This window comes from Phalacrocorax aristotelis, chromosome 4, assembly GCF_949628215.1.
Source record: "Phalacrocorax aristotelis chromosome 4, bGulAri2.1, whole genome shotgun sequence".
Lineage (NCBI taxonomy): Eukaryota > Metazoa > Chordata > Aves > Suliformes > Phalacrocoracidae > Phalacrocorax > Phalacrocorax aristotelis.
In genome coordinates this window covers 75,203,488-75,216,890 of record NC_134279.1, presented here as the reverse complement: position 1 = coordinate 75,216,890, position 13,403 = coordinate 75,203,488, and the positions used below count along the sequence as shown (strand labels likewise).

General features: G+C 43.2%; 1 protein-coding gene across 2 annotated transcripts in view; it reads right to left on the bottom strand.

Annotated features, from left to right (window-relative positions):
• LETM1 (leucine zipper and EF-hand containing transmembrane protein 1) overlaps positions 1 to 4,870 on the bottom strand; it is a 34,028-nt gene extending 29,158 nt beyond the window's left edge. For both annotated transcript variants that reach the window (XM_075092060.1, XM_075092061.1), the window contains exons 1-2: positions 4,630 to 4,870; positions 162 to 219 (exon numbers count right to left, since the gene is read on the bottom strand). In XM_075092060.1, the coding sequence (XP_074948161.1) occupies positions 162 to 219; positions 4,630 to 4,708 (137 nt within the window). In that variant the 5' untranslated portion in view covers positions 4,709 to 4,870. The remainder of the gene's footprint in view (positions 1 to 161; positions 220 to 4,629) is intronic.
• Positions 4,871 to 13,403: the final 8,533 nt, after the last annotated feature.

Sequence of the window (13,403 nt, the reverse complement as noted above, 5' to 3'; positions counted from 1 at the left end):
ACACACAGCCAAGCAGGTTCCTCTGATGTGTCAATAACACAAGCTGAAGCTAATATTTTCACACTTTGTCTAGAAGATTTAAACCTACATTCTATGATAGTATACTAACTGATGGCTTTGTACAGTTCTGAGTTTAGGAAAAAAAGTTCATATTTACTCACATTTTGTTTGCCAGCCTCAGGGATGTACAGCTAAGACACGCCCGATCTCCCAAATTACCTAGAAAAATATGAATAATTAGCATTAATTCTGAAATTCAGTAAGGCATTTATCCATACAGCGAATCGTACACAAATAGGTGATTTAAAAGACCAACCTTAACTTAGGAACGGCTACTACTGAAAGCACAAAAAAGATGCTTAATAACAACTGGACTTCCTTGTGATGTGCTGTTTGTAAGCACATTCACACTTTGGATGACTGTGCCTCACAAACACCCATGACTGAAATTTTTTTTTGCTTTGACAATAACCATGTGAAGTACTGAAGCCCGAATACCTCATCCTATTCTAACACAAGTCAAGGCACATGCCTTGTTCTTATTTCTCTCACTCTATAATCCCATTTTACAGGATAAAAGGCTGACAACTCTGTAAGCGTTCAAGCAAACTGTCCATGCATAGAGTCGAACTCTGTGGACACGTGAGGTACTGCTTGCACTTGTTCAATTGCTTGAATACATGTTTCCAAGGCCCCCAGACAAGCAACTACATTGCAGGAAAACTTCACTCCATGACAACAAAATATTAGAAGAGCCAAATGGAGCACTTGGCAAGTGTGTAGGATCAAAATCACGGGGGGGTGGGTTTTTTAGGTTGCGGGTTTTTTAGGTTGTGGGTTTTTTTGGTTTGGGTTGGGTTTTTTTGTGGGTTTTTGTTTTTTTCTTAGACAGGACAACAAACGAAGTGTGAGTGTGAACCTAAACACACTCCACTAGGGAGGTGGAACCACAACACTGTTTCAAGACATTGCTGTCCATTTTGATTAGCACCATATAAAAATAGCTCTACCCCTGGACCTCACTGCAAAGGATACAAATCGTCCTGAAGGCCAAGAGACTGATCCAAGATGTAGGAAAGGTTAGCTTTCCAGCCCACAGCGTGTTCTCCAAAATGAATTTTATTTGAAACATTAATTCAGAATCAGTCCTAATAATAACTAATAAAGTCCACAAGGGGGACTGACACCTATACAGTCATCCTCTATCCAGGTACAGAGACAAGCACCATCAAATGATAAGTTAAACTCAGTTCACATGCTTCAGAAAAGGGCCATGCTTGAAAGCCTTCCAACCACCCAATACTATGGGAGCACCATCAACTACATAAAATGCTACCTAGTGGCTGTACACAGTCTACAATCACTGAAAATCATCCCCAAGCCCACTCAAAAAGAATCAATCTCCCTAAAAAAGAGTGAAAAAAGTTTGTATTGATACCTAACTGTAACCACCAAACTGCTAGCTAATACCAACTGCAGAAAGACTCCTGGACAGAAGAAAGGAAGAGCACACGAGCAAGTCTGCAAATGCCTCTACTGGTTTTGGCCAACCTTTTCAGAATTTACTGTAACCAAAATAAAAATTAAAGACTGAAGTAGTTATGCTATGGTTTGTTTCACCCATCTGGAACCTACTATTTCTGGTCAATCCTAAGAGACAGCTGGGTATAAAGGTCATTTTAGAGGTTAGTGATCAACTTTTCCATCATCAAAGCTAAGATGTAACCTAAGCTAAGATATAGCCTATGACAGAACCTGAAAGAGACAGTTGTACCTGAGAAAACACAGCACTCAAAGCTGATCACCAAAAGTCTTCTCCAAAAACCTGAATTATTAGAGGAAAAGAGATACCTCCAAAATCATGGGGGGCAATCAGAAGGTATGGAAAGGGGGAGGAAGGGAAAAAAAGATAAGTTAACTTATCAAAGAAAAATCTCAGTAATCAAGTCATGTCCCATGCTAAATGGGCTTTGATGTCATTACAGCAAAAGCTATGGCACTGTGAAGTCAAAGGAAAAGCATTTGCCCGTCTCAAGCTATATCAAACTCTTATCAAACACTCGCTGCCACAGCAAGTAGAGCCAGGGGCAAAACTCTCCTTCTGGATAAAAAAAAAAATCAAAGCCCTGAGAATCTGTGAAGGCATTCTCACACTCTCCAATATTTACAGAAAAATCAGTAGCTGAATTTCTTGACCCAAGAGTCAAGCCACCTTAGAAGGATAGCCCTGACTTTAAGGAAAAGCTGAGCAAAGCAGAGAAGTACTTAGTGTCTTGTGGGGTAGGTCACAGCATGGTAATCTGTTCTTCTCACCTGAGTGCCAGGAAGCACACAAACCCTGTGTGCCAAAAATGAGAGTCCTACCAGTAGAAGACATTACCTGCTACGGACAGGTGCCCCTAGGACAAAGAAGGATGATCTGGGGATCAAAACTGGCTTGGAGTTTCTTAGCTAAAACTCCATAACAGCAGGACACTTTCACTTTGCTTATCTTTATTATTTTTCCAGCCAGACTCATTAATGCTAAGGAAGGGGCCAAAGAACAAAATTCCAAGGTTATCATAAGAAAACATGCTGACTCAAACACTTCTTGTCATCCAGCCATTCAGGCTGTGAATGGGCACACAGAAACATCATTTCACCAAAAGATTCTGTAAATAACTGTTAACTTCAACTGTTGTCTGAATTTACAATAGACACTCTTTATGTTTTGCAGTGTCTGTTTTAACGATGTATCCAAGAGCAAGCCACCCCTGAAATAAAATACTTTCTTTGGAAAGGAGCAAACTCCATATTCCTTGATTCTAGGATAATACAGACATCCAGAAGTGTCTGAACAAGGTGAATGTAGCTTACCATACTCAGCACTGTTCATTTAAGAAACCTCCTTTAGGATTACCTGGTTTGGAAGTAAGAAAGGTGGTAGTGCCAGAAAAGCTATATATTAACATATTCCTCATGGAAAAGAGGTAATGAGAAGCTTTATTTTTAAATTTAATGAAACTTCAAAACCAAAATTTTAAATGTAGACTAGCTGTGTACTGTTAATATGTTTAGATTTCTTTAAAAAGAAAAGGCTAACATGAAGTAAGTCCCTACAGAAGTATAAGCTTGCAGTACTTAACAGCTTGATCTTTACGGGAAGAACATTTAGGATTCTTAGAAGCACTTAGCTTTAAATTAATCTTAGACTACTTACACGTAAAGTAAAGAAGATGAGCTAAGTAAAGCAAAACACTGTACAAAAAATTACACCATAGAATAATGTGTTAATAATAGATTAACACTGCAATTAAAAGCATTAATTATATCATAAGCATCACAGCACACAAGTTATTTGATTCCATCACAGTATTTCAGCAAATGATAATTTTCATGTGGGGTGGGATTATAACATGCAAAACTGTAGCAATAATTAGCATTTCTTCTTATGCTGTGCCACAAGAAGAATCAAAGCTCCCATCTAATTCGAAGGTGTGTTTCTTCCCTGTTTTATATAAACTGGATGGCTAAGACACCCCAGATTTTTGTTCAGGTCACTGAACTCAACCTAAATAAGTACCTTTACAACAGTAGCTAAAAAAACATCAGCTAGAACAAGCTGCCACAATTGAGTTAATACTGGCAACCAAGAAGACAGCTTGTTTATCAAAATGAACAAGCATCCATATGGTTGATCAGGTTTGCCAGAACCTGAATGTGCAGATACCCTGCTCTCACTGACAGCACTTCAGTGACAAATCAGGGCTCAATGTCAGTGACAAACCGCTGCCTGTGAAGCTTTCACTCACTCCTCGCTGCCATTCCAACTCACGGATGTAAAAAGCAACCACAGGACTCATGTACGTCACAAGTTATCAGCTGTCTCATGTCATTAAACCCCGCCGCCCAAAGATATTTAAACCGCCAAGTTATCTTGATTATTAATGGAAACAGTTTCACACACTGCATTTCCTTTTTATTTTCTCAAGCTTCCAAAGCCACCTGGAAAGAAGCAAATTCACATTTCCTTCCTAATATTGCCTAGGAAAATAACCTCATGTACTTTCTCAAAGGGTACTGAGAAGCATATAACTAGTGACAATGCTTCACGGCCAAGCTATTCTGAGAACAAGGCAGGCAGGACTGAAACGTGCTAACTTACTCCTGTACTTTAATAAAAAGCACCGGTTTTTTCTTCCTAAACCAGCTGGCATTTAAGAGACGCGTGTGCCCTGACTGCCTTTAGCGGAAGCCGCCCCCTCAGGGAAGCAGAGGCGAGGAGACGAGCCGCCCCCCGGCCGCAGCAGCCGGGAGGAGCAGCGGGAGGCGGCCGAGGGGAAGCGCCGTGCCCACCCCGGCGTTGCTGACGCCGGCTCCGGAGGACGCAACGGCGGGGACTCAGCCGGGGCCCCGCCGCGGCTCTTCCCTCCCACAACGACCTCTCCGCCCACACCGGGAGCCCCCAGACGGCGCCGCCGCCGCCCTCCCTCCCTTCCCCCTCCCCGCTGGGCCTCCGGCGCCGCCGGCAGCACAGGCCTCACGGGCCGGGCGGCGGCGCAGCCGCACCGCACCCCAGGGCCGGGCTGGGCCAGGCCGTCCTTCCCTCCCCGCCGCCGGAGCCGCCTGACGGCCCGCGGGGAGCCTCACCCGGCCGGGGCTGGCGGCGCAGCGCTCGGGGCAGGCGGCAGGCCCGCCGGCCGCAGGTCTGTAGCAGCATGGACGCCATCTTGGCGCTCTCGCGCGGCTGGGCGGCGGCAGCGGGCTAGCGGTGAGGGGCTGATGGCCTGCTCATGTCCCGCCGCCCGGGCCCCGCGCCGCGATCCCCACACGCCCAGGAGCGCCGAGCCACGACCGCCGGCTGCCTTTGCATAGCACCGCCCCGCGCAGCGGGGCACGCCGGGAAGTGTAGTCCTCGGGGGGCGCACGGTAAGCCGCCCGCGGGAGCGGGGCGCGCAGCATGCCGGGACCTGTAGTCCGAGATGGAGCATAGTGACGAGATGGAGGGGCTGGGGAGGCGTGGTGCATGCTGGGAGATGTAGTCCTTCCTCGGGCACGCCGACCGCACAAGCGTTTCCCTTCTACGGCAGCCGGAGGAGGAGGGTGGCGGGTGGGCAGGTTCCCAGGGTCCAGAGGCAGCGTGGGGCTTGTTTACCCAAGGGGACCGTGGAAAGGGCGCGCGGCGGGGCCGTGGCGAATCCCCGCGCTACCGGGAAGGTCACGCAGGCCTTGTGCGCTGAGGGAGCGCTGCCCAGGGGGAGGGCGCTGGGACCGCACGAAGCCGTCCTGGCGTTTGAGGCCAGTGCGGCCAACGAGCACGTAACCGCAGCCCTAGGCACAGTACACCGGCCCCAAACCGAGTGTGCAACGACGTCCTCTCGCGTTTGGGGCCAAAATCCGGCATTTGTGCTGGTGCTAAGTACTGCTGAGCAGCGGTTGTTTTGCTGCATGTGCCGGTATTGCTAGTGGATCTCGGGATGTGACAGAAAAAATATCTTTCTTGTGGAGCTAAGATATTTTTGATAATAGTAGGTAAAGTAGTGCATTGACAAATGTGCTTCGATAGTGCTGGTTAATAGTTCGGCTGCAGGTAGCACATTATTCTTCAAATATCAGTCTACTCCTGAGCAGCGTTAGGATCTTTAATCAAATATTTCTGTACTCGGTTAATACAGTATTAAATAGTGTCATTAATTTGGCTTAGTTTTTAATTGTATAGACAGCTGCAGGGAATAACCAGGATCAAACTGCGGAAATTATAATTTACTCTGAGAACAGGGAAATTTTAAAAAACTACGGATATGAGGTTTGGGTGTTAATGCCTTCCTTTTTGTTCTAAAAAGTGGGGGAAAGCTGCTGGAACTGCCTTTCAACAAGATGGCTGACACCCTCTGACAACAAGATGGCTGCCTCAAGGACAGGGCTCAAAAGTGGCAAGGATACCGTGGTTTCATACCTCCTGTATTTCACAGGTTATTTATAATGCCAGGCATTTGTTCACCTATACACCCACCTAAGCCCCCAAAATAATAGGTGCTATTTAACTTTATATGTAAAGGGTAGCAGAAGCTTCAGGTTTGACCCAAAACGTGACTGAAACAGTGTCTCATAGCAGGAAAAAGCAAATGTGGCTGCAGTCATCCTTCCATGCTTGAGACTTGGCAAATGCCGGAAATTAATTAGTAACATTTTAAAGTTCTTTTATGTATTTAAAGAAATCCTCAAGGCTTCTCCAAAGCATGAAAAATTCAGATTAAATTTATACTACTTATAATTTTAATTCAAAAGCATAGAGGAAGATGGACTATTCAATTGACCAGATCTTAAAAAAAAATCAAGTCACGCTTTTCTCACATCTTTCAACTGTGTTGGCTACAGAAACACTAGTGTTGTTTAAATATAGTGATTATTTAAAATTAATTTGTATTATTCTTTAGGTACTTATTATTAGAGCTACTTTTAAAATGTTAGGCTTCCAAATGCATTGCAAGATTTTTAGCCAGCTGTGTTTGCTTTATGAGTATTTAAATATGTCGTGCATTTAAACAGTTAAAATTATTTTAAAGTTGCAACTTAACAATAGCGCTTTATGTTAATATGGCAGTCTTAAAAAGAGCAAACAACAACAACAAAAAACATCTTCCCAGTCTCCACATTTCTCTCACTAGACTGGGTTTGTAGCCTTCTCTTGTTATTCTTTTTTCTTTCTGGTTGGCTGATAACAAAACCAAATTAAATGGGGCAACTAATGGCAGTTCCTCTAACAAAGGTGCTTAATTATGTAGAAACATTATATGAAGCCTATACAAGAAGAATAATATACTCTGAAGTCATTAAACTATTGACAAGAGATTTCAGACAGCAAACAGATGATTACAGAGGTCTCAATACGTTAATGCAGACAAGTAACCAGTCTTCCAATAGTTTCATTAAATTCATTAGTATTCAGGGTGGCAGACAATGTAGATGCATGAGCCTTTTCAGAGCTGAATCCGTTATGTTTTTGTACAGTCTTTTGTTCCAGATTTGTTTATACCTGGAAGTTTCATGGTGTTCTACCATATATGAAAAGGAATGATAATACACTCTGTGAATATTTCCTAAATGGAAACAGTTTCCAAATACTAATTGATTTCGTGCATTTACCAAGCACTGTGAAATAGTGCTTGAGAAAAGATGAAGCATTAATAATTTTCAAGTAGTTGTACAAATTGCTCCGACGTGAAAAGGCCTAGTGACTGTAGGTGATACGCGGACCTTCCACAGAAAGTCAGTCTTTGTTTTAAAGAAAAACATCCAGACCAACAGCCTATGAGTTCACAAAGAAAACACTTATCCCCAGGATAAAACATTATATACATAGTTACTAGGGGTTTATTTGTAAAAAAACTTAAAGCTGCAACGGCCATTTTAGACCTGGTTCTTAAAGCGACCATGTTGTTTGGAAAAATTGTCAGCCATCTTGTTGAAAAAATGTGTTTTCTGGCAGCAATAGGTTGAGAGACTAAAAGAAGAAATACAAACCCTTCTTTCTAGATGGATTTAATAAGGATCTGATAATTATTAAATGTAATATTTAAACAAAATAGAGATTATTATTTAGTATTAGACATCACATTTTTTCCTGACTGTTAATTAGAAGCAAAAGCAAGGTGAGAGTTGTCTAAACAATTCCAAAACAAGTTCCAAATACGAGGAAATTGTGATGCCTGTTACAGGCGGTGGGAATGTATTTTACTGATACATGAGCACAGGCCAGTGATATGAAAAAAGCAAGAATGTTTTACTTGTATAAAAGAGGAATGTACATAAGACCTATAAAAGCGCAGAATATGCCTATGTCTGTGCATTACTTGCATAGACATGAAAAAGGAGCAGATGAACCTATGATTCGTGTTGAGGAAGTTGAGAGAGCTGCCTAGAAATTGGGGGGCAGATGTCAATGTGATCAGGGAGCAAAGCTGTATATGCAGAATTCTCTTTCAGAAAATCTCTACTTCACAGCACAACATATTTCCCATGGTAAATAGTTATATGAAATTCTCATCTGCTCTTGTCCCTTTCTCCTTCCCTCTTCACCATCGAACGAGCTCTGGTGATTGGTAGGCAGATGCATACAGGGGACAGGATTCCTTTGTGGCTTGCCAAAAATACCTGCATGGTGGGAGGGGGCACCCCTCCATGTTCACCATGGTTGTCACCCCTTCCCTGAGGACATGTCCCAGGAAGCACTTCCTAGATCCTCTTGATTTTTTTGGAGGATGGATAACAGGACCCCCACTCCAACTTCAGACACGTGGTTCAGTTGCCCTATAGCTTGTGACAGGGCCTGTGTAGCAATACCAAATCTGTGACACTCCAGCCAGAATAGGCATGGCCTCAGTTCCTCGGTACACCCAGATGAGAAGCCGAGCTGGCAGCAGAGGCAGCAAGGGACTGGGGAGATAAGACTCGGTGGGTGGAGGGGAAGGAGGAGCAGTGCTTAGTGCTCTGGGCTGTAAGCGGGAGGAGGTGGGAGCAAAATTAGCATTTGATGAGATGGGAGACAGGTTTGCCATTTCTCTGCTGCAACATCACGTTTGTGTACACAGTGTGATTCTGTAAGCTAACGTAGTGGTACAGGTCCATCTACAGTATTTAAAAGTAGGATTACGCTTTTAGTCTGTGGAATCTGTTTCCATGGCAATCCCCAGGTTGTCTCCTTGAATAGATTTAACAATATGGGATTAACCTCATCTTTATTCACCACTGTTCAGTGTAAATCTGAAGAGAGAAAAAAAAAAAGACATTACTGTGTAGCAAGTTGCATTAAGTTTCCAGTCGAGGGAGAAAACCTACAGATCATTAGTAGTTCTTTAAAAAAATACTCCAGTTCATCATCACAGATTTTTAGGAGAGGCTCCCAGGATACTGAAGCCTGTTGCTCTGTAAATGTTAGACCTGAAGGTAAAAGTTCAAGTGGTTGCTGGATTACAGACTTGCTCTGTATCTACGTGCAGGTCACAAGTTCACTCCTGTCTGTAAGGTGCCAAAACCAAGTGTGGCTACACATTAGCAACAGCACAGAGGCAATGGGCCTTGGGTGCCTTTGAATGCATTGAAAGGCTACGCAGAGATTTCTGTGCTGTAAACAGTCATTCCAGATCCAAGGATAATTACCTGCTCTAATTCTAGTAAAAATCTGGTATTTTGAGAGATTGTATAGGCTCAACCCAAATTAGCAATACAGAATAACATATTAGGTTGTCATTAATTAAATTTGACATGCAGGCAGTCAAGGAGAACACAGCTGTGAGTGTACCAACAGATAATTTTGAAAATCTTTTCAAATTGAGGAAAAAGTAGCAGTTTTTGCAGTTCATAGTGAAAATCACACAGGTTCTAGTTTTAACCAGCAGATGGAGCTTATGTGAAACAAACAAGCGGAAAAGATGCATAATCATTGCACAAAGCAGTGTTTTGGGGCGCTGCTGTCTACAGGACTGGAGCAGGACACAGGGAAAAAGCTAGAAGGTTCTGGCCAAGGAGGAGCAAGCAGAGGAGGGAGGGCAGGCAGTGTTCAGTCTATAGGCATAGCAAAAAGGGGAAAATGAGTAAACTGATTCAGACCTTGATAAATACGGTGGAAAAAGAGGAACGAAAGGAGTCTCTGGTGTTAAAAATGCACCTGTTAATTCCAGCTGATATGAGAAGGCCTGAGATTTTGCTGCAAAATTACCTATGCCTCCAAATGCATCCATTTGTTTTGATGAATGATGGGCTTTAAAAATATATATTTAGAGTTATTTTTTGCCTCCAAGTTTTTTCCAGTCTGTAAGGTTTGCAAGTTCCTGTCTGCAGTTAGAAACACAGAAAGCCGACAATCTACGCGTCTCAGAGTTAGGTCTTTAAGAAAACACCAAATGTTGTGTTATTGTCAATAAAAGCCCTAAATCTGCTACCTCTGCTTTCATAAAGCCATCAAGAAGCAAGACAAGCAGCACATGCCGCAAGGGAAGCCCTCCCCCCAGCCCATCCCGGATTTTGTAGACCTGATCCTGCACTCTTTATATATCTCCAAATTCCTGGTGAAGTCAACCAGTATTACACAAGTGCTGGAAAAATAGGAGGTCCCTGCAAACCACAGATACCTTTCAGCTTGTGTCCATTAAAGAAACAGCAGGTCAGCATACCGTTTTAGAAGAATCTTTACCTTTGTAATCTAAAAAGGAGAAAAATGGGCTACTTCCAAGGGCCATTCTAGTGGCAATAACATAACTTTCTTTAGCAATTTGGCAAGGCTGAGGCTGCTTGTGACAGGCACTGGTTTAGAAGAGAGAGGATTACAGCCAGCACATGCACACAGCTGTATAACTTGGTAGCAGGCAAAATGCTACATACTCCCATTGTCCCTCAGGCGTATTTGGGTTTTGTCTGCCTCTAAGGAGGGAAGAAGAACTAAGCATTTCTGTTAAAAGAACAAATAAGAAAGATATTGAAGATGGATAGGTTGATTTGCTGAAGCCTGATGCTTAAAATTCTTGTGCAGAATTTAGCCCTCTTGGGCCTCGGCTGTTGTTACCTTGTCCTTGCTGATGATCTTATCACTCCTGGCCCATATTTTTCCCTAACAATTGGCCTGAATGACCCTACCAGAATATGTCTTTCCAGCCTTTGAATCGATGCCTCTTGTTTACCTTTCAGATTTAAACTTTCTACCTTACATAATCCAGACCAAGCCTGTAACACAGATCTCACACTTTTTTATCCTGTTCTCCTTGACCTGACTAACACTCCCATCTTCCGCGCTGCTGTACAATGACCTCCCCATTCCAGCATGCAAGCCCATGGCCCCTCCTTTATTCAAGTCAAAGAGCTGCTTTTCTCAAGAGGCCTCCCCACGGAGATAATGAAAAGCAGATTAAGAGATTTAAAAAAGGAGTTGGTTCCTTTGGAATGGTCAGTGTGCTTTCCCTTTCTACAACCGTCCTCTATACTGTAAATTTTCTAAATCAGTGTTTGTCTGGATGTCTGTGCCTTGACCTCAGCAGGACCTAAGCTGTTGGGCCCCAATCCTACACATGCATATGCATGCCATGTCCCTTTGCTATCAGTAACATTCACAAACACAGAGTGGTAAAGGAACCAGCAGTTATGTATTTGCAAAATCAAATCCTGATGCTTGCCAGATAATATCACAAAAGTGTGGGAAGGGGCTAAAATGTAAGACTTTTATCTTTGTTCTTGTGACACAGAAAGAATGGCAACCTCCAAGGCAAGTGAAGCGGCAGCTCTGTTGTCAGCACTTGGTTTGGACTGATTTGCAGGTGTATGAGAGTCCTGAGGGGAAATACCTGGTAAAATGTGATGTGAAGCTATAGAAAAATAACAAAGAGCCATCATCACAAGTACATCCCAGTGGTGCTTTGCCAGTATCCTGCCTTTTTCTTATGCGGCTGAATTTCAGGCATCAGAAACAGAAGACGCTTTGTCTGGGCTTTCCCATGTAATCAGCAACCTCTCTCCTGCCTGTCTTAGGCCTCTATTCACTTTATTACTATTATAGTATCCCCTAGAGACAGACTTAGGAGGCATTCACCCCCAAACGTCCTGTTACCTTAAAGCAATTAGTTATTTTCTCAGTAATGCATTACATGCTTTAATCCTCGTTATGTGAATGTATAACGTGTGGCTAGCAAGTTGTATGTGTATATAAGAAAATACAAAGATGACATAAAAGAGCTTTAATCTTGGATTTGATCAGTATCCAGTGGAATTAAAGTCCTCCAAAGGAGGCACTCTCATCTGAAAACAACTTCAGGAGGGAACTTTGTGTACGAACTGAAGCGTTAGCTGTGGGTTGCAAATATCTAGCTGTCCATCAGCTGGATAGAGTGAGAGGAACTCACTGGGACTAATTGGAGCAGCAGGTAAAAGTAAGCCATCCAGACCGCTCATCAGTCAGGGTGACAAGCCCCCCAGTCATTCCAATATGACATATATCAATCGTTTTCTTTTTTAATCACTAATCCAACAGCTGAAAGAGGAAATACGTCCAACAGATATCAACAAAAACACTTCATATCCCTTTGGCTCAGCCAGCAGTGCTTTCCTGTCGTGCCAAGGGAACAACATCCTCCCCTTTCCGAGGCCTCTCCTCCCAAGGAACAGACATCTAACTCTCCCTGAGCGGGAAGCCTCTTTCAGCGTGCCAGCTGGGAATCAGGGCCCTGGGCTCAGTCCCAGCACCTGTGCCTAGTTTTCTTACAGAGCACGGCCAGCTGCTCTTCCAGGTCCGCAAATGTCCTCTATACCCTAGTTCTTTTCATTTCTATGCACTGCTTTCGATAAGCAATGCAAATGTGTTGCTTATCTTTGGATTTTTGCAAATACACTATTTTACATTTACCTTAACTGGTTTGTGTTAGGGATCATATTGGGGTACAGACAGAGCCATGGCATGTTTTTGGTAATCCTTAAACCAGTGTTGTTGAACCAGTAGTGCTCAGAAGCCCTGTACTATTTTTGAGGGAATGTGAAGGTGAGCAGGACATAACTGCAGGCCACTTTGGAAACTAGTCACAGGGAGTTTGGGAGGAAGAAGTGTGTTTGATGGCTGGTGTCTGTTAGCGAACTTTTCTGGCATTAAGCATGGTAGCAGAGAGTGTAGTTGACCCTGAGGGTTCACAGGCATTAGATAATTGCTTTGGCTGTGACTTGGTTCACAGCATGTTAGACTAGTCATTTCTATCTGTGACACCGAACTATCAACTGCAAACTTCCTGTGTGGAAATAATTATGCATCTTTTTCGAGTCTGCATTATGTACTTATTTATCCAGCAGTTCTTATGCAGAGAGGCAAGGTTAGAGTTAAGAGGAGACTGCTGTCACTGCTAATAGCTTGACTCTGAAAAGCCCTCATATCATTCAAAAGTCCTAGTATAAACAGGAGCCAGACTGGGGGCTTGCATTCTGTACTGCAACAGGAAGGGGATACATAGAGGTCTGGAAAATAATGAAAGTGGGAGGCAAGTGAATAGAAGATGGTTATTATCAATGCTCATAATACCATATTAATTCAATCATTTTGTCAGGGAGCAGGGTTTAAAAAGGAACAGAAGGAAATACATTTTCATATGAACTCATCGCCACAGGATATTCTAAACCCCTAAAACATAAATAAATAGGTTCAAAAAGAAAATAGACAAACTCAAGGGAGCTAGGCTTAATGAAGTCTCTGACACGTGTTCATCTAGATGCAATGTCTGGTTCAGAAGTTAGGAAGTCCCTAAACTACTGATTTTCAGAAGGAATGACACAAGCGGGTAAGACCTGGTGGGTAAGAGCTCGTTTTCCTATGCCATTTCCAATTCTAAGCATCCATTACTACTTCCTTTCTTGGTTTCCCTTGAGGAATGGACATGCCTGAGCCTGCTTTGAATTTT